The sequence below is a fragment of the Podarcis vaucheri genome, assembly GCF_965113315.1.
Source record: "Podarcis vaucheri genome assembly, chromosome: 5".
In the NCBI taxonomy this organism is placed as follows: domain Eukaryota; kingdom Metazoa; phylum Chordata; class Lepidosauria; order Squamata; family Lacertidae; genus Podarcis; species Podarcis vaucheri.
Window position 1 is genome coordinate 18,345,507 of NC_138763.1, and position 26,346 is coordinate 18,371,852.

Sequence of the window (26,346 nt, forward strand, 5' to 3'; positions counted from 1 at the left end):
CCTGTACAGCCCCACTTAGACACAAGTTAATTTAGCTGAGAAAGGTACACCTGGGTTAGTACCAACACAGCCCACCATGGTTAGTACTAACCTGGTTTAACCATTCTTTCTTCACCAGGACATAGAAGATTTCATATTTTAAAAATGCAATGTTGCTGGGAAAGCTTATGTCAAGGGGCTTCAAAACAGCGTTGTCTTCCCAATCTTCTTTCTCTCCCCAGTTGTTACAGGAAATAGCCCAGAAGGAGAAACCTAGCTGTGCCCCATATCGAGGGCTTGAGGAATTCTTTACAAGCTGTGAGCAAGTTATGATGGAATCGTTTCCTTCGCCACGTGCAGGCAGGCAATCGCCAAGCCGTGGCATTTCATTTTCAGGTAGTAATGCAGAATCAAACACCTGTTTCCATGTGTGTTGCTTACTGAGCACATTGGCTTTAGGGCATGGTAGCCCCAGTTGCATATTTAAGTACCCAAAGCATCCTTATCTGGATATGCCAGGTCTAGGACATCATGTATAAGTGCATTTGGCATAAGCTGGTGTAACTGCCATACTGAGAAGGCGCAAGGAAAAGATTGTAGCAGCAAAACCAACGAGACAAAAGCATGTCATTCTTTCATGCTTTAAGTTGTAAAGCCGTGTTTATCATACTTGTAGTGGGAAACGCAATTATGTAAGTCACCTGGAAATGTCTTGATTTTCCTCTCTGAAGCAAAGCTTTGATGAGGCCTGTTTTCCCTTAATAACTGTGCATTAAGCTCTTTGGGAAATTATTAAGGAGCCATTAGCAGTCATAAATCAGTTGCTTGAGTACACAAGCTAATTGCTAAATGAAAATTAACAAGCGACTTACTTTCACTCTTCTTAGAATGTGTTTGTATTTTGCTCTTGTACTCTTTTGAAGTGAAAGTTAGGGTCCAGCCTTCCCAGATCACTCTGGCTTGCAGCCTTGGAGGGATCCTGCACTGAAGGGTTCAGCTATGGCCAGGGACAATTCCCACCAACTGTGCCTGCCACTATGCGCTTTATATATAAAGACTGTTCATAGGCTTCAGCTGGAGATACTGTTTGATGGCAGGACAATGTTATACCCAGTATCCAAGAGTTTCCATTCTAATCCTCCGGGCACAATTCAAAACGCTCATCTTGTTCTGGGAAACTGCTAATGACCATGCCCCATTGTACCTTAACATGTTTTTGTTTAGGCAAACCTGTCTAGATGTGGAGAAATTATATGTGTTTTATTTCTTTTTAGCTACTGTTTATTTTAATCATCTTTCAAATATTTTAAAATGCCTAATTTTAACTGTTTTGTATTGATAATTTCAATGTTTCATTTTATAATTTTGAAAACCACTTAGAGATTTTTATTTTTTACAACCAGGTAACATATAAATTTTATTAAGCAAATAAAATAAAATATCTGAAAGACCTTCATCCAATCAAATGTTTTTAATTTGATCTGATCACCTGCCTTTTAACAGACTAATCTTACTTAACAAATAATTAAATGTGCATATTAGCAAAATCTCAGTATAGGTGCTTGTTGACATGTTTAAGAAGCAGAGATAATTTGATAAACTAGAAGTCCATATGCAGCAGTAAAGGCCCCCTCTTCATTCTTTATTACATAAAACAGGAGAGCCTCTAAAAATTAACAGTTTGTGGAATGAAAGTCACCCTTGTTCATTGATGCTGGTGCCATCAATTAATCAGCTAACAATCTAGTGGACTGGTGGTGGTGATTAAACCAATCAAAGCTTGCATTTTTTTCTCTCTTCCCCACCCCTCATTCCATCTGTTGTCTTTGTGCTGTGTAAGTCCCATTTACTGGAATTAGACCTCAACTTGGCACACAGAATTGTAGAAGGTGAAGCCTTAGCTGTGCATGGAAGCAAATAGTTGGGGAAACGTCATCTGTTTCATTTCTGTGTGCCAGTTTATTGTTAACGGCACGGGATCAGGGAAGGAAGAGGCAGAACTCCTGTAAAGTATGACCTGCAAGTCCTGGGAATGGAGTGAGGACCCAGTGCATGTAAATAATCTGTGTGGATGCCAGGGGCGTACAAAGTGGGGGGCGGAGGGGGCAGTCTGCCCTGGGTGCCACTCTGGGTGTGTGTGTGTGACAAGATGGCCCCTGCCTCCCCCCAGCTGTAGAGCGACCAAGGGCGCGCACAATCAGTATGGGCGCAGCTCACGCAGTGTCTGTACGGGCTGCAGCTCTCTTGCACCGTCCGTACTGGCGTCTGTACGGGTTGCCTCTTGCATGGCGACCACACGGGATGCTGCGCATGCGCCACCGGGTGGTTCGTCCCGCCCTGGGTGCCTGAGAGGGTTCCTCCGCCACTGGTGGATGCATTTAAAGGCAGGTGTAATCTGTCCAACCAAATAATGCTTTAAGAAGAAAATTCTGATTATGGGAATTAAACATCTACCTTTTTCAACTCCAGGGTCTCAGCAGTGGATGAGGCAGTTCAGCTTAAGTGAATGTGCTGATGAGTCTGTAGTGCAAGATGTCTTGGAAAGAGAGCTTGGCAGACCATCAAGTAGACTGGGAAGGCAAAGCCCAGGTCCAAGAGCTTATCGGTCGAAGTTGTCCATCGGTAAGAGCCCTACTTAAAACGCATGCTTCCACGGTGAAACCAGGACGAAGTACATCCACTGTTGCTATTCCTGATTTTCCCGGGTTCCAAAATGTGCAGAGCGCCTCCATGAGGAATAGAGGCTCCTTACTTCACAAATTCACTTTCCAGCTCACAAAACAAGAACTGAAGGGAGTAGGAGGAGAGCTGTGTGTGTGTGTGTGTGTGTGTGTGTGTGTGTGTGTGTAATTATAATGACGAATTGGGGGTGGGGCTTAAGTGCTTGTATAACTCCTGAGTTAAGTATCTGGCTTTTCTTGAACAAAGAAAGTAGATTTTGATATATATTTTTTAAAAAATCAAAATTGGGTTGCAAGAGTTCATGTATTGATAGTGTCATATTTACTAATAGTAAACTCCTTTCTCAAGTGTGGAGCATGACTTTGGTATTAGTGGGTTGAAAACAGTACCACCTACACATAAGAGGATGGGGGGACCACAAAGTTTGCAGATACGCAAAAAACAATAATACTTCGGTTGAAAACTCCTATTTTAACATATCACAGAATTTTCCTCCTGCCCCTGTTACTTCATGACTGTATGTGCAAGTATTATGAGTTTTCATGCTTTAATTTTTTGGGGTTTCATGTTAAAAAAAGTTAGATGTAATTGGGCCTTCAACATTACTTCAGCCTGATTCCTGTCCAGACTGAGGTGGTTTCTAGATTTGGAAAATGCAGTGCTGCTTAGTGTGTTTGTAAACACCCTTTGGACCCATGCTTAATGTTTTCTAGAATAGGGAAGGACTTTTTATGCATATCTTTAGAAAAGGAAATTTTTGTAGTAGGTCTTTAACAGCAAATCATTCTCACATTTTCAGAAAATGCTTCTGCAAGGCCCCTTTCTGCAAATATTCCTTTTTGCAGAACCATCACACCCACACTTCGCCCTTCTTCAGTTCTTCAGACAGGATCCGAAAGCTCAGCTACCTGGCCTTTATCCCGAGCAGCTTCTGAAATTTCAGAAATTGAAGGCATTGATGTCACCGAACATGATGATCCTTTCTTGGAATACAGTACTGATCAACAAGCCTTAGCAGATTTAGAAGACGAATGGCAAAGTAATGCGGGTAATTATGCAATATCATTAAACTCCCATTCTGAAAGATGTATTTTTGGTAGCTTGATTATCTGTATAGTCTGCGTTTATGCTCAGCTGGATGTTTTTCATTTTCCCATATTCTCTGGATTATAAAGAAGGAAGTCCACAATATTGGGACATAAGCAACAACACTTCTCTGATTCCCTGATCCCTAGGCAAACATTGGGTGAAGTCGGGCAGGCACAAACTAAACATACCCAACTTCCTCAACTGTTCCTTATAAGGTTTGGTTTGGACCCTTGATCATCTTGCATGAAGGCAGAAGAGAGAAGTACTATTCCTATTCCTATTCCTATCACTATTACTATTACTACCCCTGATGTGGACACTGTACTTCTGTTGATGCAGCCTAGAGTAGCATTAGCATTTTTGCTGCTGCATCACACTGTTGACCCATGTTAAGCTTGTGGTCTACTAAGACCCCAAGATCCAGGTGTCTCCCATCTTATATTTGTGCAGCTGGTTCTTCCTGAATAAGTGTTAATCCTTACATTTGTCCTTATTGAAATTAATTTTGTTAGTTTTGGCTCAGTTTTTGACCTCTATGCTCCAGCCAGCCAAGCAACCAACACGATCAGAGTTCAAGGACGCCTTCTAGCCTGGCAGGAGCGCTCAAGGAGAGTGCAGAATAAAGCTGGTGAGGGGTGTGGCTCAGAAGGTTGTGTGGCCTGTGGAGAGTCCCAAGGGCCAGATAGAAAGATCCAGGGGCCACATTTGATACCCAGGCCTGAGGTTCCCCTTCTCTGGCATAGCATATTGGAGTTATAGAACAATTGGAGCAGTCTGCATAGGGCTGCTTGTGGAGGGTTTAGAGGACCCTGAGGCAGGGGCAAAAAGGGGGGCTTGTAGAAATGAATTGGAATAATAAAGAGTAGAGAGGGTTTAGCGATAGGCATGGGGTATTAGTGAGCAGAAATAGCAAGCGGAAGCTTGGACGGGGACCAGTTCATACATTGCACATTCATCACTCAGTTTTAGCAGAAAGTGCAGATTACTTCCAATGAAAAATACTGTGTGCTCTAGAATCAAGTCTAGAATATACATTAACACTCACGGCAGGGATTCTGTTCTCTGTAGCGAAATTCAAATCCACAGATGGGATTGTTTTGAACAACTCATTGGCCCACAACTTGTTGAATGTCTAAATGGAATCAAAACATGACCATCCTGCCTCAGATTTTGGGTGACTCTCAGATGTACTCAGTGTTAGGAGCTCGTCCTACACTCGAGTAGGACCCTGGCAGAGACACATGCCCACCTGGCATGTTCTCTCCCTCCTGGTCAATCGTTCGGGAGCTTCAAAAGCTTTCTTCAGCCCGAACATCACAGGGACCGATGCTAACAGACATCAGCACACTTAGGGATCCGCAGAGTCTTCGCAGTTGCGTAACAGACCTCAGCAACTCAGCATTTTGGCTAATCTACTTTATTTACATATAAACACACACGGAGCACTGCAACATGGCTCCCTCTCTCTCTAGCATCAGGCAGCAAAGAGAAAAAAACAAAGGACAATAGTCCCACTTCATGGAACACAGTAACACAAACATCCTGTCTCGGTCACTTCCCACTCTGTGGAGTCAAAACATACACCATCATGTGAAAGACAAAAATCCCATGACTGCAATCATGGAGCAGGAATTCTAACACTCAGTCCCCCATGCAGTTTCCACAAGATGCACAGCAGCTGTGCCTACCCCTGTTAATCTGTGCTGCAGAGTGCAGACAGGGAGAATTGCAGGATCAGTTGGAGCGATGCCTTTGCTAGCATTTCCAGTTTAGCACTAAAGCACTGAATGGGCAGTGTGGGATGCTCTCATAAGGGTATAATAACAGAGGCAGGTGCTGTGTATTATGAACTATAGTACTATGGACATTGGAGAGTTTCTAGCAATATTTTGAACTGGAGTATATACCCCTCCCCCAGTTTTAATACACAATATGTCACATTTTGATGGCTCTGACTGTTCTTTCTCATGCCATATGAGAATTTCAGGCACCTTAGCATTTCTGTTGCTTGTTACTAAAAGAAAATACTTACAAAATTTCAGATCCTTGGGAAGAATTCAATGACTTAAGCTCTGGAGACTTCGGTAGACATTCAAAGGGGGCATGTCAGAATTTTCCTGAATTCCTTAATAGCCATGAAGTAAAAGATTACAGCAAAGGTGATGCTATAAGGTGAGTTAATATTGCCATTAACTTTTACAATAGGGTAAAAGAAATGTAAAAGCCAAATCCAGCATTTCACATTCTGTGTAACAACGAACTTTCCTTTATACGACGCATGTGACAAAATCAAATCAGAATTCTGCTTACAAACACTAGAGGTCTGCATGGTTTGCCAGAAGAGTCCTGCACCCTCTCATCTAGGTTAATTTATTTTTCCTAATTATCTGCTAATATGGCTTGTTTCTCAATTATCAGCTCATCTCCTCTTCACTGAGAAGTGATTAATTATGCAAGATTTGAAAGCATTAACTTTCCCCAGCCTTTGTTCTTTTTTAAAAAAATAGAGCCTTCCAATGACAACCCTGTTCAGCACACTTTCTGATCCTGCTTTTTCAAAGCCTGCTATCTCCCACCATGGGGCTTTTTCTTGCCCCAGACATGTAAGAACAGAAAGATCGCCTCCAAGCTTCACATGTAACATGCAACATGGTTCTTTTGGGGGCGGGGCATGCAGGCAGCAGAGATTACATTCTTTAGAAAAAACAGGAATTTTTTTTTGACTGTGTGGTATGTTGAGCTTGGTGTATCAAGTGTACCCAACAGAGATGTGCGCCAACAATAGGCAGAGCCAGCTAATTTTGATTTTGTTCCCAACATCCTGCATGTTCAGTTCCACAGTCACTATAAACATGGAGGCTGTGGAGGAGGCTGACAACCATTGCCACTCCCTGAATTGGTTGTAAGTCAGAAGGTAGGCAAAAGGGCCTGAATATAGCTCAGTTGGTAGAGCACAAGGCTCTTAATCTCTAGATTGTGGGTTCTAGCCCCACGTGCGAAAGATCCCTGCATTGCAGGGTGTAGTATTAGATCACCGTTGTGGTCCCTTCCAATTCTACAGTTCTGTGATTCTATAAGGGCAGGTCTCACCTTTTTTGCACTATACCCTAACATTTGCAAGTGGCTTTTGTTTTTAGTTTTGCGTTTTACTTCCTGTTTTATATTTGGCAAATAACCAAACAATTTAACCCCTGTGTTGCAAACAATAGTCAGTAATATCCAAGGCAACACGATGACCAAATACAGTGATACAATATCAATATACACTCTTTATATAATATGAAATATATGAAATCACATAAACAGAAAACTTATGAATCTCTGAAAGTCACAAAATATGCACTCTTAATAGATTCTCTTGAAAATATAAAACCAAATAAACATAAGTCTTATAAGTCTCTGAAAGAAGCAATGAGTCAGATTCTTATCTGGTGAAAACAAGCTTTGTTTATGGTGTCCAACGCTGCCGAAGTAGTTCGCAAACAGACGTTGTGAACAGTGATTCCGGATATGTTTGGCAAAGGCTTTAAAAGAATGGATGGAACAGGACAAATAATTTCCACTTTCCGAAACAGTAGGTGGTCTGATCTTCTATGCCAATCCGAGAGCGATAATAGGTTGAATCTAACCAAGTCATAATCACAGTAGACCTTTGGAAGTCAATGGGCATGACTACCAAGCCCAGCATTTCAGTGGTTATCACTTGAATGGATGCAAGCCACTGGGTTACATATCTGTTTTGCTTCATTGTAATTCATCTTATCTCTGTATCAGGAACTTGCTTGCATTTGGATTTCTGGAAACGAAACAGCTGAACCTTTTAATTATGTTTTATTTTTAGAGTTTATGACGAAAGCCATACAGACGATGAGGAAGACAAGAGGGACAAGCAGCAGGTGATAGATTTGCAGTGAAAAACACACACAGAAACACACACACACAGAGGAATCGAACTTGATGTACCCTTCTGCTTCAATCCATATAAAATCATCAGGCTGAGGCGCTTATCTCCCCAGCACGGCAGGTTAACTGAGCTGATGTGAAGACAAATCTCAAATAAATAAAATGCATGTTGATGCCGAAAAACAAACAGAGAGAAACACGTTTGGGCTCTTCCTACTTCGCTACTTCCATTGTTTTCTCCTTTTATATTTGTTCAATGCATCTGTACCTTGCTCTTCAACCAGAAAAGCTCCCAACGTGGCCAGCAAATCCAAATAATAAAAACACAAAATTATGTGTTTTCCTTGGAAAAGATGAATTAGGTTCACCCGGGCCAAGCAAGAGGAGGAATGGTGTATTGTTCCATTGTATCAATTTTTAGTTGCTGTTCGCTGGAGAAGGTTTGTGGCTATAAGGTTTTCTGGTTTATGGAGATAGCAGCCTTGGTGGGAAAGCTGCAAATTCCAGCTGTATTGTATGATCAGGTGGCTGGCGTGGCTTTGACCGTTATGTAGCAAGTGGGGACCTGCTGCAAAATGTTGCAGTATTCCTCTCTCTTCTAACAAGAGTGCTGCTGTTCAGGCTCTCAACTCTCTGGATCTTGTACTCTTGGACGGAAAAACCCAGGAGATCTTCCTTATTCCTAGACAAAACTTAATGGTGAGCCCGGCCTTGGCTGGGGAGGGCAGGGTATAAATTATTATTATTATTGTTGTTGTTGTTGTTATTATTATTATTATTATTACTATTATAACAGTATGAAAATTGAAAACAGTCCTAGAATATCAACACAGAACAGTACCTTCAGATTGATTTGGTATCAGTTTTTTTAATACCACAAAGGCAAGATTGGCTTATACAGGCTTAGCTGGTATGGCTTCACCCACAAATGTCCTTTTTTGCTGCTATCCTTCCTGAGCAGAGTCTGGAATGGGTCTTCGGCAAAAGAAGCTCGTGGCAACTTTAAAGGGCAACAAATTTATTGCAACATTTTTGGTGAACTATGGTCAGATACATGAAGTGGTCTGTGGTCCACAAAAGCGTGTGCCACAATAAATTTGTGGTGTCAAAAGACTTTGTGGTTTATACTTCATGGAGGGTCCCCAACAGGCTTATAGGAGTGGTGTGGGCGTTTAGTGAACAGGCATCATCACCATAAGTCCTGGTCCCCCAGAATTCGCTACACTTTTATGGCATCTTGCCTTGGAAACGTGCTCCACTGGTGATGTGTTGATTCACTGGCTGTGTCTCATACCCTTGAAAAATGTAGAAAGTGCACTGAACAGTACTGTGAGAGAACTCTAGAATCAAGAATCACTTTAATCTTTGTAAATACTAATACAAACTAATTCTCACTTTCCTTGGTAGTTTCTGTGTGATCTTAGCTTGCTACTAAGTTAATTCTGTTTTCTTTTTGTCAGCTTTTTTCCTGTCAGTGATGCCCGACTTCTTTTAGACCTATCATTAAAAAAAATAATCATTGCTGTCACACAAGGTCTGTCGTACGGTTCTTGTTGATAAGTGTTTACCCTCTTTGCATCTCTTGCAGTAAAAACGCAACTTTTTATGACCACGTTAGAAGAGAACAAAGACCCCTTTTAACTAGTTTTTGAAACGGGGATGGATAGTAGCTGTTCCCTGTTAATTCAGTCATTAACCTCTCCCAGATTACTTCCCTCGGCTATGCCGTCTCACAAGCCACCCACTCATTATTGCTGTTTATACAAAAATTATGACTGCTTTGGAAATTAAAGTTGTTGATAACTCCTGCTTATTTTTGTTAAGCACTGCACTGTCAATACGAACGTGAGGGAAATTCAGTTCGAAGTCTATTCAGAATTACATGTTTAGACTTTCAAAAAAATGCACCTATCCTCCCAAGATTCCAGATTTTCTGAATGTTTTCTCCAGTTGAGGAATGTTTGCAAAAACATATGTGGAGAAGGAAAGTGTGCCTAAAATGCATTTATTAGTTAAAATAAGCATGGGAAACATAGTTTCTGCTTGGTGGTATTCAGCTAAGTTTTCCTTATAGTAAACCCCCTGAAATTAATGGGCATAACTTTGGTGTGTTCATTAAATTCAGTGGGTCCGTTCTGAGTCAAATGTGATTGAAGATCACCCACTACATATGATATGATATAATAATGGTTCAGCAATAAGAGCCCTGCTGGATCAGGCAGGATCAGCTTTCTGCTTTTGCATCAGTGCTCTCCCGACTTGCGATTCTCAGCAACTGGTATTCAGAAGCACACTACCTGTTACTGTAGAAGTAGAACGTACCCATTGTAGCTAGTAGCCACTGATAGCCTTATTCTGCATGTCTAATCCTTTCAAGCCTTCCAGCTTGGTAGCCATTGTTAAGTTGTGGGCGAACATATCAGATGACACATTGGTTCTTCCAAAGCAGCTCTTTATTTGTAAGCTGGAACAGAACTGAACTGAGGAGCTCAGTCAGCCTGCTTATATAGAGCTCCAGAACAACGTAACTGTTGCAACTTTCTAAAACTATCCAATCACTGAATGTCACTTTCGATCCTTCATTTGCATACAAAATATCCAATCACTGAACGTCACTTTCGATCCTTCATTAGCATAACTATCTACAGTATCCCCCTGCTGGCCCCGGGTGAGAACTCAGTACATAACAGCCATCACTACATCTTTAAAGGTCCAAACCAGCACCTTAAACCCAACCCTGTGCACCACCGGGAGCCAGTGCAGTTAGTAAAGCACTGGATGAATGTGATCTACAATTCTATGATTCAAATGCTGCAAATACCTCTTGTGTGAAAAGGTACCTATTCCCCCCCCCGTCCCGAATCATTCAATAAGAATAGCGCTCAGACCATACCTGCAAACGCCAGCTTTTAGTAAATTTATGCAGCATGCTTAAGCTTGCTACGAATTGGTTTCTCAGGTTGTTTGATGTTGCCATTTAACTGCCAAGGGCAGAGATTAGACGACTCCAGACCACGCTCGGTTTGCTCCCTGTTTGTTCCCGCAACCCTCACCAGCCACCTTGTGTTTATCGTTCGAAAGCTGACAGAATGTCATTTGTTTGCCACTTTGGAGTCGCGAAACCCACTTCCTGCCCTGATGGGACGTGGCAGAAAACCATTATCTGTGCGCAGAGATTAAGTGCGCTAATTAGCAAAGTGCTCCTTCCTTTGCCTCCGAGCCGCACAATTGTTTTATTCACTGAGGCATGTGGACAAAGGATTGCCACAGAATTGTAGTCTCTGTGTAATTAGGCATTTACCTGTTTGAAAGAAGCGCAATGCAGCCGTCGGCTGTGATACCTGGAGCAAGTGTGGCAGGGAGCAAACAATTTAACAAGTGCATTATGCTGTGAGGACACAAAGCAGATTTTGGCCTCTGAACTCGTCAGGACTGGCATGGAGAAGAGAGAGAGAGAGTAAACTAGCCTACTGCACAAAAGTAAAATTTGCGTGCATTGCATTCATTCTATCCTTTTGCCTCTGGCCCCTCCCACCCTGTCATGTGGCCCCTGGAAGATTGCGCAGGAAGGAATGCTGCCCTCAAGATGGATTAATGTCCCCTGCTCTATCCTGGAGAGCAATCTTAATTTAGTGCATTTATTTTAGTTTTATTTCGTAAACCCTGCTAAAACGTTGAGGCTGCCAAGCGTGCCTAATACCACCTTTGCAATTGGCATTTGTTCATTGTTGCCAACAAACTAACAGAATGGGGCATTTTCTGTCCACCCCACATTGCTGGTGTGGCTGGAGGGGACTGTATTCTGCAAGTAGTCACACAAGTGAGGCGTCCCCGCAGGGTCGTTGTCAGGGAGTTGGGCCACTCAAGTGACAGAAGAGGTGAGGGAATTTTGCCCCCCACTTGGAGAAGTGTCCCCAAGTGCATTTCCACAGAGAAGTGAAGGGCAAACATTTATATGGGTGAAAGTTAAATTCCCTGAGAGATGGAAAAGATACCTTGAGCCTGCTGCATCTATTTGCCAGCGGTGACTCTTCTGCAACCACCTCCAGATTTGGCAAAGTATTTGCAAAAATCCCCCCTTTTTTACATACGCAAATGTGCATCTTACTGATGCACTGAAAAGTGCATTTTATGGAAAAGTGCATATTTTATGTAAGAAGTGTGCAGAAAATGTAGACAGCACAAAGGAATGGCATGCAGTGGGGTGAGCCAGTGGCATACAACTGGGACAGGACGGATCTGTGATCGTGTAGGAGAAATGGCAAGGAGTGTGCAGCCACTCTTTAAGTTCTATCGACCTGTGTATCCATTATCCATCTTGTATGCTTGGCAGAGGGCAGATGGGGGTGGGGGCAGTATCATTTGAATTTTACGCCTCAGTGCCAGAATGAATATCTTGGTCCAGCTCTGATTAGTACTGTTCAAGTTATCAGGAACCGTCAAAGCGAAAGTAGTGATAAAGTACTTTTCTTCAGACTATTTCGATGTTTTTTTAAAAGAAATAAAACCCTTTCCTTTCAACATACCAAGATATGGTGGGATGTCCACGTTTCTTTTACAAGAAAATACAAGGTCATTGTCCAAAGAAAGTTTACAGTGGGTGTTGGGTTGGGTTTTTTTTAGCTATTCACTTCATCAAAGCATAATATACAACTGTCATGATTGCATATTATTTTCTGTGTTGCTGTGCCGATGCACGCTACCTTTGACAATTTAACAGACATTTATAAGTGCCGGGACTTCAAAAGCCAACCTTCTTTAGTATATGCAATTCCATTCTGCAGTGCAAATTAAAATTCTCTTAACTGTCTTAAGATAAGCATCACCAACTTACATTTCATATGCTGGAAGAGAGATGGAGTCTGCTTTGCAAGTCAAAATATCTTTCCCACAGCATATTTTGCATGCTAAATTTTCCTCCTGCTGAATATGTTCACAGAATTATAATTTTTGGATGGCTTATGGTGATTTCACTCTATATACCTTTTAAAACAGACAGCGCTTTATTATATCAATATTGCTTCATTAGTCCTACTTTTCTCTTCCTAGAATCTATGGGCGCAATTCTCTTTGTGTAAGTTTTTATAAATCTTCCAGATTTCCTGGAAGAATTATTGATTCTGTACGGATGCAATCTGTTGAATATAAATATGTGTGTGTGTGTGTGTGTTTACAATGTGTGTGTGTGTGTGTGTGTGTTTTTACAATGACGATCAATTAGTTTAGTTGATAGGGCACAATGCAGTGAAGGAACACAGATCTAAGCAGTTCACACATTATTGGTGGGAGAAGGTAGGAGGCTCTGAAACAAAATGCATTACCCCCCTGATACTCCCCCCCCCCAATTTTAGGAAACCACCCCCTCCCTTCTAAAAGCAGCATCTAAGCAGCTTTCCAAAAGATAGGGGAACAAACCTCTGGCCCACCTGTAATTTGAGCACCACATTAGGGACTGTAGCCCAAAGAGACAGAATCTTCCTACATTTTTCGTTTTCAGCCATTTGAGTTCGATTTCCTTGTTGCCGTGTGTGTGACAATCTTCTGCTTATCCCCTGCTGGTGTTCAAGAACCCTGGAGCTGTTGTCTTTTGATTCCTGGAATCAGGCTCCTTTAGATGACCTGAATCCATCCTCATTTACTTGCACAAAGCTTAGTTGTTTGAATTTTATTTATATACTCATATAATCATAGATTATATGCAAGAATCTCAACTATGGCACCCATGACAGATAAGGCTTGATTGGAAGAAGAAGAAGAAGAAGAAGAAGAAGAAGAAGAAGAAGAAGAAGAAGGGACTGTGAACCTTTCCAGACTGGATTCTCTTTGCAGATGTTGTCTGTGATGTGTCATTGATGCAATAATTGTCCATTAGTGGTTGATTTATACTGGATTGTCCATGCACCATTCCATTTTATTAGTTCCCCAATGCTTCCCCAATGATAGTTCATTACTGCGGTCTGAAAATACACCCTTGTGCTATACTGCAACAAAAGCGGGGACACACTCCCCCATGCTAGAACATTTGTAGTATGAAAAGTTATAGGATTTCAGCCGGAAATTATGGGACATGCACGGACTGAAAGCAAAGCAGTATGTCTGCCTTGAAACTTCTGCAGGCTCAAACTGTTTTGAAAGCGAGATTGCATGTGTAACTGCCCCGATATCATCGTGAGAACGAATCAGCATGAATGCACAGTAAAAAGGATGTCTGGAGGGCTGTGTCCAGTCTTGATTGAGCATTCATTCTGATTTGTTTACGGAGCAGGTTAGACATCAGTGAGCATCCTGATTTGCTTGCTGGGTGTTTGTGCACCTTGCCAAGAATCATTTATTCATCCCAAAATTGTCAGCGAATCTCCCCATCACTTTCCTAACGGTAAAAAAACCCCTCTTTTAAAAAGTACATTTTCTGTGCTTAAGGCAACAGAACGCTTTAATTGCACAACCCCAAATTTCTGGCATGTGCTCCAATTCTTTCCTGCTTAAAACAGTAACAGTCTGAGAGCACTCATTGTCCCAAGCAATAAGAGGAGTTTGCAGCAGTAGATGAGGAATGTTCCTTCTTCCAGTGTACATAGACCTTCAACGTTACTGAGGCCCCTTGGATTGTGGCAGGAGACAGATTGATAGGAAGGAGTATCTGACCAGACTATGTTCATGATAGCAGAAGAGCAGCCTGCCTGCTGATTGGATGGCTGGTGATGGGAGAAAAGTCTTCTCCAGTTGTGACATCCTGCATGGTGAGTGAACTCCATTTTTAAAACCCCTTACTTTGTCATTCTCCTCTTTGTTGTTCTCTGCTGAACTGAATTTATTATTGCACTGCTGCTGCACATTCCTTAATTGTGTTTTGACTGCATTTTAAATAGCATTTAATTATTGTTGTTAATGGGACCAACCTGGAAGAGAAACAATGAATGGTGAGTTACAACCAATCTAAGATGAAAACAAAAACAAAAGCAACTCTTATGCACATCGAAGCACTGTATGCATGTGTTACTTGTGTGCAGGACATAAGCATGCAGTGGATGCTTTCAGCCCTGCCCCTGATGTCATGCCTTATTTCTGCAAGTCCGTGCTGTGTTTCTGTAATGAGACCCCAACATCTGAGCGCCTGCTCCTGAGCAGGAAGGAGCTCCACTTGAGTGCAAAAACTGATGGTGAGGAGCCCCTGCACATGTGGAGGAACTCACATAAAGGACTTTATTTACTTACAAACCTACACTCTGCATGCGTCTGCCCTACATACGAGTAACACATGCAGTGGTGCACTTTGGGCTTTCAAATTTCTGCAGCAACCTCTGTGTGATGCCAAAATTCTCCCCGCAGCCTCTCACCTTCAGTTCTAAGTCATCATGGTGGCGCCTCCTGCAGTGGCCTCTCGGCTTGGCATCCAGTGTGGGCGAACCGGTTGCGCCTCCCTAAATCCACCTCTGACACGTGAATATGGTTCAACCTAGAAATCCCATTAAAATTTACTGTGTTTTACCTCCACAGTTGCAGACAGTATGGTTCTGAATACCAGTTGCTAGCAATCAGGTGTGAGTGCTGTCGGGCTAAGCTTGTTCTTGCAGTCTTCCCATAGGATTCTGGTTGGCTGCTGTGGAAACAGAATGCTCTCATGCTCAGGTTTCTTGCTTACTGGTTTCTCATAGGCATCTATCTGGTTGGCCACTGTGGGAACAGGATGCGTGACTTTAGCCTGATCCAGCAGGAATCTTCTTGAGGTCTTAGGGAGAGTGAGGCGACCAGTCCAAGTGGCAGATGCTGGTGTGTGTGACAACAGTTAGGGGGCAGCAGTGGTAGCCAGTCTGATCGTTCCTCTCCATTGGAGGGCAGAGGTGTGCATACAACCTGATCTGCTCCACACTTCCTAAACTAGCCTGCCACCCCCGAGCATGGCGGGACATGTCCCATCTTCAAATATCTCTGTTGGGCTTCAGGGAATTGGCTTCCTCCCGCCTTGGCAGTAGATAAGCAGAACAATGTGAAGGGAGTCTTCTTACCACTTAGAATTCTTTAATAATTACAATGAGAGATAATGAATGTCTCCTTCTAAGAATGGTTGGTGCTTCCAATTAAGGCTACACCCCACCTCGTCTCTCTCAGTCCACATCACCCCTGCGTCTGGCAACGTGAGCTTGTAGTTGCTGTGCTTTCTGTTCAGCAACTTTCGCAGCTCTCCTAGAACATGGGGAGGGAAGGAAGAGGGAAGGGGGATGCTACCCAATGGTTGTGAATCTGTTAACCCTCTCTTTCCCAGTGTTTCTTCTCCTAGCTGCTCTTCATCCTGTATTTCCCAGCTTTTCCCTTCTGAACTATGCCCCTCTGCAAACCACTGCTCTAAATCTATACTGTCCTCCTGCCCCTGGGAGATTCAGGGTCAGAAGGAGGAGGCAGCTGCCGCCATGCCTCCTCTTGTAGCCCTCCTCAGCACAGTCCCTGACAATCTCAAGGGCAGCCACACGGAAGATGGAGCGAGATTTCTTTCTCCTGCTCTGGAGGTTAGGACTTGAACTGAGAACTTCAAGTTACCAGAAAGGAGATTCCAACTAAACACCAGGGAGAATTTTCTGACAGTAGGAGCTGTTCGGCAGTGGAATGGACTCCCTTGGGAGGTTGTGGGCTCTCCTTCCTTGGAGGTTTTTAGGGAGTTGGGGCATCCCACACAGCCCCACATCTCCATATGTTTATTCAGTGCATAGAGGGGATTGTGCGTACCTTCCTAGGCTGCCTTAACTTTGGCTGGATTTTGCCTATTGTTCCATTGGGACCCCAATTTTCCTGTTGTATTCTGGGATTATTCTCTTCCCTCCCCGCCCCCGAGGAGACTAAAAGAGCACTTCTGCACGATACTTTGAAAACTCCCTCAATTTATTCCTTCCGTCCATAAATCAAAGGCTATTCTGTGAAACATCACATCTGAGCTAAAATGAAAGCTATTAACCTGAATCTATACTGGGTAAAATAAATATATATACCCTGTGAGCATGATTAATGGTCAGATTGCAGGAATATTGGTATGTTTCCTCATAGTTATTTCCCCATTTTATAACGACACTTGTGTCTCCTCTACAGCTATTCTAGATAATTAATTTACTAATGTGGTTGCTGTTGGGACAGGAAATATTTCTTAGATCCTTCAAAATCCTTGACACATGGTAGAGAAAATGACGTTTGAGCCTCTTGGAGAAGATCAAGTATATAATGCTCATTATAAAATCTCTCATCTGGTGTGTAGTTAAGAAACCTGGAACTTGGCAGAGTTAGAAGTGGGGGAAATTGGATGCTTTTGATCAAAGATGCTTATAGAGGATTATTATACAGGAAAGTATCAAGTAGGTGGTGAGAATATGAACTACTAAAGACCAAAATTGTCACTGCCGTTAAGGCTGCAGTGCTATGTGCCCTTACCTGGGAGTAGGGATGGGGAGAAAATTGATTCAGTTTGCGTTTGAAGGCAAATCTATGAAATTCACACTTATCTGAATTTTGCAATGCAGTTCTGCAATGTTTCCCAAAAAGGGGCATATATTAGGCAAAAGTGTGCAAACAAATGTATATATTAGTGAAAACAACATATCTGGGAGGACAGCTTGCAAAACTATGTCTGCATTAGTCAACACTGCATACAATTTGCCCTGAAATGTTGATGAATTTTCATGAGGATTTTTTTTCTTCTTAATTGCAAATTGCTGCAGAAATGTGGAGAACCGAATTTAAGACTGGGAAAATGAGAAACAGTGAATTGGAGTTGACAGTCCTTTCCATCCCTACCTGGGAGTGAGCCTCACTGCCCTCAATGGGGACTTTCTTTTGAATAGATGTGTATATGGTGCTCTGTAAATGGAATAATTCCAACAGTCACTGTCTCTTTTTTTTTTAGGTGCTGGGATTGTCTGGTCTCCCCCCCCCCCAAGTGACACAAGTCACCTTCCAGTACTGGTACAGAGCGATCTTCAATCGGTCCCCAATTACAAATGATAAATTAATGTCAGGAAGTCAGAGCAACATGTCCCATTTCACCATCTGATCTGAAACAGGAATGTGCCATCCCTGTGTCCCCCCCTTGTCACGCCCCCACCACCTCCTGCTGCAACACCCACCTCTTGGTGAAACTCAATGAGAGGGGGGCATCTTACAAGGCCTTGCGTTGCTCATCTTCTCCAATCCAGGGGTGGGGAAGATGTGCAGCAACATTAGGCACTGGAACACCCCCCTCTCGGTGCAACTTGATGAGGGTGTGTGTTCCAGGTGAGACACCACCTCTTGTACTTCCATTGCCTGAGGCGGCGGCTTCCTCCTGCCTCATGGGTGGACTGCCTCTGCAATAAGCTTTTGGAAGCATAGCTCAGTGGCTAACATGTGTTTTATTGATTTCAGTGGGCATGCTTGAACAATCACTGTCTCTGAATCTGGAAAGGAAGATTTGTGCATGGAAATAGGTCATGCAGTATGCTGCATGATCCATTTTTTGGGGTGTCTATTGAGGTGCAAAGCATCCAAGATGATACCCGAGTGCATTGCAGGAAGTGGTATCTGTCTGAGTTGCCATGCAGATCTGAATTTTCACGGCCTTTAGTTATGTGGAGTCAACATCATGCATTACGATGTACACGTGGATATGGAAAGCCTGTTGTGCACTGCAGGGCATGCAGATGAGACTTCCTATCCATCTTGTAGTTACAGATGCAGATTAGGTGTTTTTACGCTTGCCCCACTTCTCCAAGCAGTGAGAGGTTTCAGGAGCGCAGCCTCTGTCTGGGTTTGATTTCCTGTGGAACAAGGTCACTGACTGCTTAATGGCATTCTTGAAATATTTGCATCTCCTTTATAAACATACAGGTTGAGCACCAGTGGAGGGAAGCACATTACTCCACTCCGATAGTCATCCAAAGCCCATTGCACTCACACCAGGTCTTTTAGGGGAACAACCAATACCCCTGTACCTTAGATTTTATTTTTACTTTTCTTATTCTAACCCTGTTGGCCTCAAAATATTGTGGGGGTTCCCCACAAACATTGCTAGGTTACATCTTTCCTAGTGCGGAAGCAAGGAGGCATCCCAATCAGATATTTGCTGAACATTAATAAGGACAGCGATTAAGAGTCGGTTTCCTTCACTGTAGCCAAGCGTTTGTCTTCTTGGCTAAGTCAACACATGAGGGGAGAGAGCAGTGGTGTGTTGGTTGGAGGTTGACTGTCTGCATCAGGTAGCCTGCTGTACTCATGTCATCTTCCTGAACATTGCAGAATCCCGGGTGATGAGGACTACACTGGGTGGTGAGTCTTCACAAGTAGAACACTGCCAATGGTTGCAATCACAGAACCAAAGGGTTGCAAGGGATCACAAGAACCCATCTAACCCAAGCCTTAGCTCCATAGCACTAAAAGGGTGCTCATACTGAGTCAGGTCCTTGATCTGTTTTACCAGCTACTGTTTACTGTGACTGACCTCAAACATCTGGCACAGGTCTCTAGGCTTGCTACCTGAGTTCAGTACTGGAGACTGAACCTCTGTCATGCATGGGTAGTGCGTCTCCTCCAGCACCATAATTCAAAAGCATCCATTTTTCGGCGATCAGCCTTCTTTATGGTCCAGCTCTCACTTTCATACATCACTACTGGGAAAACCATAGCTTTAACTATACGGACCCCTGTCAGCAAGGTGATATCTCTGCTTTTTAAGATGCTGTCTAGGTTTGTCATTGCTTTTCTCCCAAGAAGCAGGAGTCTTTTAATTCGGTGACTGCTGTCACCATCTGGAGTGATCATGGAGCCCAAGAAAGTAAAATCTCTCACTGCCTCCATTTCTTCCCCTTCTATTTGCCAGGAGGTGATGGGACCAGTGGCCATAATCTTAATTTTTTTGATGTTGAGCTTCAGACCATATTATACACTCTCCTCTTTCACCCTAATTAAAAGATTCTTTATTTCCTCCTCACTTTCTGCCATCAAGGTTGTGTCATCTGCATATCTGAAGTTGTTGATATTTCTTCTGGCAATCTTAATTCCGGCTTGGGATTCATCCAGTCTAGCCTTTCACATGATGAATTCTGCATGCATATTGTGGATCTGTCAGTTAATTGCTCTAACCCACGTTGTCTAATCTCAGTAGCTGATGGTACGGTGTGGCAGTCACTTGACTTCCTGTTGGTCATGTTGCTGCTGCTTCCTGGGAGGGAGGGAGAGGTGGCAGTGAGCTTAGCACAGTGCAAACACACCAGAGGAAGTGAAAGATTGACTTTCCTGGTGTGTCTGCACCATGCAGATTTCACCAGCACCGAACCTGTCTAACTCTTGGTAGCAGCAGCGAGTTGGAGGTCAGATGAGTGCAACCCACCCACTCCATGGGACTAGCAACAAAGGAAGCTACCTTATACCAGTTCAGACCATTGGTACAATGTGTGTGGATCAGAAGCTCTACTGCTTAGCTATGTCATTTCCCCCAACCAAGAAGTGCTCTAGAAATAATACAGTTCCCATCATGTCTGGCCATTGGCCATGCTGGCTGGGGCTGATGGGAGTTAGAGTCCAACAGTACCTGGAGGGTCTTTGGTTCTTCATTGCACTGGGATTCTGGCATCTCCAGTACCATGAGGTTTTGCCAGGAATGTTTGTGTTTGAGCTACAGACCGTCTTCCCCCTCGGGAATGCTTGACTCCTACAGTAGCAAGGGCACTTCCAGAAGCAATTCCAGCAGGCTAGGAAATACTTAATGAACACAGCTGAGGAAACTTTTGAATAATCCACAAGTCTCCCTGGACCTAATTTATAAGATTCCCCCGCCGCCCTCACCATTGCTATGTCTGACAATCCTGCTAAGAGTGCTTTTCCAGGCAATGTTAGTTATTCTAATTGCTGAATCCACCTTATTAACAGTTCTTTAGAGGCACTAACACTACAGTTTTGATGATCAGCACTTTGTTTCCTGTGTTGCTATTGGATTTGCAAAAGAAGCCCTTGTTTTCAGACTTCCTATTGATTTCCATTGCTCTCATGGTCTTGCATACCAGGGGAGATTCTTTTAAAATATATGTACCTCTCTTCTTTCTAGGTGAGAGGTTGCTTAACACTAACTAGCGCTGCCAACAAAATTCACCTAAAACAAAATTTCGGAGTGAGTGTGAAGGTTCTAGCCAATCAGAAGACTAACTTAGGAAGCAAAAAAAGGGGCTAAAATGTTTCTCCAGAGGCCCCCACACCTCCCTGGTTTATCCCATTACAGCCCTTGTATCTCAAGACCTGGATACATTGGGATGCTTCTTGTGAATTAAGTTTTGCCGCCCAAGTGATTGTCCATGGATAAAGAAGCTATTTTCATTGCAGAATGTCCAGGGTTCAATCTATGGCAACTTCAGTTAAGACTGGGAAGGTTTCTCATCCAATAACCTGTATCCAGTCAGTGTGTAAAATATTGATCTTGATGGACAGTTCCCTACAATCTTATGCTAGGACAAGAACTGGTCAGCTTTTTCCCCATTGTGGAGGAGTGGGGCATGAGGCCCATAAAGCAGAAGTTGAATCAAATCCGACACGAATGTAATCCAGCTTTCTGAAGGTTGAGAAAGTCCCAAGTGGGCAGCCTGTCATCCTTTCAGGCAGATCCCTTTGCCTTCCCTTCTTGCAGTTTCAGCGACTCACCCTTCCTCCACCCCCACTCTGGCACGTTTACATACTTATATGTTAATGGGAAAATTAAATAGCATGACATCAAAGACTTCACATCTGTGGAAAGGAATCTGTCTTCAAAAGACTTCAAGGGGGCGGGGAGGGGAATCTTCAGTGAAGTGAAGGCAATTCTTGTCCTCCGGGATTCACTTCTCTTACAAACTTATAAATATATATTTAGTTGAAGAGGCAAAAAACAGAACTGGGAAAAAGTAAGTGTGTTCCATGGGCTAGTTTATGGCGGGAGATTCCTCTTCCACACTGGTGTCCAGAATCCGAAGTAATCTGTCAACAACCTTTATTTCCCTAGGGGTCCTCAAAGGCTTTTGGTGACCATGGGGAAAACTCCCCCCTCCAAGAAAAACCACTGAGGGATCCTTATGGCCCAGAAAAATCAACAGCAGTGAGGGGCAGAGCCATAGAGTCACTCTCTGGACACCTCATGCTGCAGTTTACAGGGCTGGGGCAGAAGGGCAGCGTGGCAGTGAGGTCAGGTGGCCAGTGGAGGGACACCAGGCCCGGTGTCAGTGCCCAGCATGGTCTGGCAAATGTTGAGTTGCACTGCAGCTGACATTTCACATTTTCACTTAGTCAGCAGGTACTCTGGGAAGTGAAAGGCCATTCGAGGCTGCAGCAGCCCAGCATCTTCATTTCCCCAGAATGCCTCTGGGTCCTGCTATATCGAGACCTAGAGCAATTGTGAGGGAAAGAAGATGGCGACCAGCTTCAGCCACACTTTTTGCAGACCCAATAAAAAAGTGATGGTTGTTTTTTTAGAGGAGCACTGCCTGCTGCCACTGGTCAGTTTTACTGAGGTGAGTGGCAGTGGGGTGGCGGTGGGGTCCCCAAAGGGCACCTTGCTCAGGGCTTCTTGAAACTGGAACCTTTTATTCCTCCAGCACCTCACTTAGCTATCCCATCACTTTAGGCTAAATTGAAGTGATAGAATCTATGATAAGCAGCCTCGGGATCTTGCCAATGGAAAATATAAATAAAGGCATGCACCTGGATTCTTGAAACGAGCTCAGAAAATGGATCCATTCAGTCCTCAAGTAGTTCTTCCCACAAGGAAGGATAGCTCACAGGTAGGAGTCAGAGACTCTTGTCTGAAAATCCTCAGCAGTCACCAGAAGTCAGTGAGTCCCCACTGAGAGTAAGAGACAAAAGAGACATGCCTGAGGCGTAAGGAGCTGATGGCTGAGGTAACTTCCCAGCTTCAGCTCATACTCAGTCAAATGCCGTACCTCTTTACAATTCCCCTGTTGCTGAGCATCACAATGCAGTTCTCACCCAGGCTGCCCCAAGACATTTTGCCACGAGGCAAAGAACAAGATGGCTTCCACCTCCCTCCCTGCGCTGCCCTGGCCCATTTCATTTACAGAAGCTGACTGGGGTGACGGTTGAATCTTACTTTCACACTGGCGATGGATCCTCCAGCACACCAGAGGGCAGCAGACTAGCTTAGGGATCATACAGCTAAACAGCTCTGTCCTCCAGCACCTGGATGCCAATGCTTCCTGCACTCTGGCATCTGCTGCTTCAATCAGTCTAATGATAGGGCTGGCCCAGGTCTCTCTATACCAAATACCAGATCTCCCACTTCAGCTGTCTAAGTCATGTCATCTCTTCCTCAATTGTTTTGGTTTTTCTGTATTCTCTGGGGTGGTGCAGTACATTTCCTTTCTCAAATAAATAAGCCTGTTCCTGCAGTTGTTTTGGGTACCATCTAACTCTGTGCTGCCTTAATTCTGTTCAGCACTTCTAGACCAATGTACAAGAAAGTTATTATGTGTCCTCCTCCTCATTTTCTGTCTCCGGCAGAAGTGGTTTTCACGCTCTCTTAGTAACACGGCATGATCATGATATAAAACAAGAGAGTAGGCACCTGTTTTCCAGGCCCCCCTACTAGGTGCACTATCTGTTCCTTGCAAATTGAACTCACCTGGGGTTCAGCTTATGGCAAAATCATGTCTCCCGCTGCAATAAGCAGCAAGCAATAAGTCACAGCACAACACAGCCAGCGTTCAACTGCCTCAGAGTTACACCGGAAGCACATTTGTATTCCCTTCCACCAGAATTTGTGTGACAACCAAGACCAATGGCCAATCTTGGCGTTTTTATTTTATTTTTAAATTTAAGGATTAAACACAGCAGCATAAGAAGAATTGCACAAGGTGCAAGGAAGCTAATCACTCCTGAAGTGGTTTAAGGAACTGCGGCTTGCAGTGTTGGCTTGATCATTTATTTAGGCATTTCTCTCCCCCCCCCCATCTTCTTTCATCACAAGGGTTCTCAGGATGGCTAGCAAATCCAAGTTTCCCCACCCTTTTTATCCTCACAGAAAATGGCTGCTCAGTGGCTGCATGGAGTGAGGCCCCTCTGTACACTTAAAGCAATACAGCATAGAATCATAGAATCATAGAGCTGGAATAGACCACAAGGGCCATCGAGTCCAACCCCCTGCCAAGCAGGAAACACCATCAGAGCACTCCTGACATATGGTTGTCAAGCCTCTGCTTAAAGACCTCCAAAGAAGGAGACTCCACCACACTCCTTGGCAGCAAATTCCACTGTTGAACAGCTCTTACTGTCATTGAGGTCATTGGGAAGCAATGGCTTCCCAATGCTCAGGACCATAGTTGGTTAAGGGTGCTGGGAGTTGTTAAGAAACCCTTATTCCCCACACAAAGCTAAAATTCTCAGAGTAATTTAAAAGCCAATCCATTCTCAGGGGACTCTGGGAATTTTACCTTTTTAGGAGGGAAATAAGGGTCCCCTAACAACTCTCAAGAATGCTCCAACTCCACAATTGCACTCATTTCACATGCTAGCAAGGTTATGCTTAAAATTCTACAAGGAAGGCTCAAGCAGTATGTGGACCGAGAACTCCCAGAAGTGCAAGCTGGATTTAGAAGAGGCAGAGGAACCAGAGACCAAATTGCAAACATGTGCTGGATTATGGAGAAATCTAGAGTTCCAGAATTCATCATGCGAAAGGCTGGGCTGGATGAATCCCAAGCCGGAATTAAGATTGCCAGAAGAAATATCAACAACCTCAGATATGCAGATGACACAACCTTGATGGCAGAAAGTGAGGAGGAAATAAAGAACCTTTTAATAAGGGTGAAAAAGGAGAGCACAAAATATGGTCTGAAGCTCAACATCAAAAAACTAAGATCATGGCCACTGGTCCCATCACCTCCTGGCAAATAGAAGGGGAAGAAATGGAGGCAGTGAGAGATTTTACTTTCTTGGGCTCCATGATCACTGCAGATGGTGACAGCAGTCATGAAATTGAAAGACGCCTGCTTCTTGGGAGAAAAGCAATGACAAACCTAGACAGCATCTTAAAAAGCAGAGACATCACCTTGCCGGCAAGGGTCCGTATAGTTAAAGCTATGGTTTTCCCAGTAGTGATGTATGGAAGTGAGAGCTGGACCATAAAGAAGGCTGATTGCCGAAGAATGGATGCTTTTGAATTATGGTGCTGGAGGAGACTCTTGAGAGTCTCATGGACTGCAAGAAGATCAAACCTCTCCATTCTGAAAGAAATCAGCCCTGAGTGCTCACTGGAGGGACAGATCCTGAAGCTGAGGCTCCAATACTTTGGCCACCTCATGAGAAGAGAAGACTCCCTGGAAAAGACCCTGATGTTGGGAAAGATGGAGGGCACAAGGAGAAGGGGACGACAGAGGATGAGATGGTTGAACAGTGTTCTTGAAGCTACTAACATGAGTTTGACCAAACTGCGGGAGGCAGTGGAAGACAGGAGTGCCTGGCATGCTCTGGTCCGTGGGGTCACGAAGAGCCGGACATGACTAAACGACTAAACAACAACAACAAGAAGAAAGAACCTCAGCTGGAGATTTAGTTTTGATTGCTGTCTACCTTTAGGTGTTCCCATAGCCAAGGAGACAAGCCACTTGTTGGTTTAGAAAAGTTGCTTGGCAGTTGGAACTGTTGATGCAAAGCCTGGAGTCAGTATTGTGTCACACTGTTTATTCCCCAGTGAGTTTGTCTTTTGGGAGGGGGGTATCATGATCGCTTCTACAATTCAGACCATACACAGATGTCCTCCAAAAATAGCATGTTTTTATTAACATAAATCCATCCTAATGATACATTCTCAGCTACAGCAAAATGTGTTTCTTGACCTTACCTTGTAACTTGATAACAAACTTGCTTTGTTTTGATCTTACCCTTGCTTCCCCTAATAATCCTGGGAATTGTAGCTTGGTTATCATTGTGGCATAGATTACCAGACCATTACCTTGTCCAATGCTTATGACGAGATGAATTCTCCAGCCTTTGGACTAGTAGAATTCATGCCAAACTCCTGAGCTATGGAATCTCTCCCTTAGATTCCCTAAAACTAGATCAAATCACTGCTCAAAGACTGATCCGCCAAAGACTGGATGACATCGATTTACAGCGAAATTATATGCTGGGGGGAGGTGTTTGTTCGCCCCAGAACATTGGTATTACTTTAACTTACCGCGTTCCATCATACCTCTCCTCCCTTTCGACTGTTGCCCATAGGCTGGCCTTCACCAAAGCGAGGTTTAACGTTTTTCCCTCCAATGTCCTGAGACATAGATTCTCAAAGGGCCAAGCCTCCGCCATGTGCGAATGTGATAAGGAGACGTCGGAGTCGCTTCAGCACATTATGTTCACTTGCCCCTTATTCAAGGTGCCACGGGCAAATTTGTTGGGATCAATCATACAGAAACTAGAGGGTACCCCACCAAAATTCCACCTTGCCCAAATCTTGCAGGATAAGGATACCCATACGACCCTGAAAGTGGCTAGGTTCCTGGTCGCTGTCCTTACCCAAAAGAGTTGCCAAGGAGCACCACAAGCTAATTAAGGCGTAGTATGCCATTCCATCTTATAGTATTTTATTGTTATAGTAGTGTTTTAGCGGCTGTTTTTCCCCACGTGCACAAGCTGTTATTTATGTCTTGTTTTTATCTGTATGGGCCTATGGCCGTAATAAATTATTATTATTATTATTGTAGCTTG

At 43.6% G+C, this 26,346-nt stretch overlaps 1 protein-coding gene across 2 annotated transcripts in view; it reads left to right on the plus strand.

The window, feature by feature from the left end:
* The window catches only part of ZBBX (zinc finger B-box domain containing), a 45,501-nt gene extending 37,651 nt beyond the window's left edge, over window positions 1–7,850 (plus strand). For both annotated transcript variants that reach the window (XM_082224089.1, XM_082224090.1), the window contains exons 16-20: window positions 222–375; window positions 2,449–2,601; window positions 3,461–3,709; window positions 5,793–5,922; window positions 7,592–7,850. In XM_082224089.1, coding sequence (XP_082080215.1) covers window positions 222–375; window positions 2,449–2,601; window positions 3,461–3,709; window positions 5,793–5,922; window positions 7,592–7,664 — 759 coding nt within the window. In that variant the 3' untranslated portion in view covers window positions 7,665–7,850. The remainder of the gene's footprint in view (window positions 1–221; window positions 376–2,448; window positions 2,602–3,460; window positions 3,710–5,792; window positions 5,923–7,591) is intronic.
* Window positions 7,851–26,346: the final 18,496 nt, after the last annotated feature.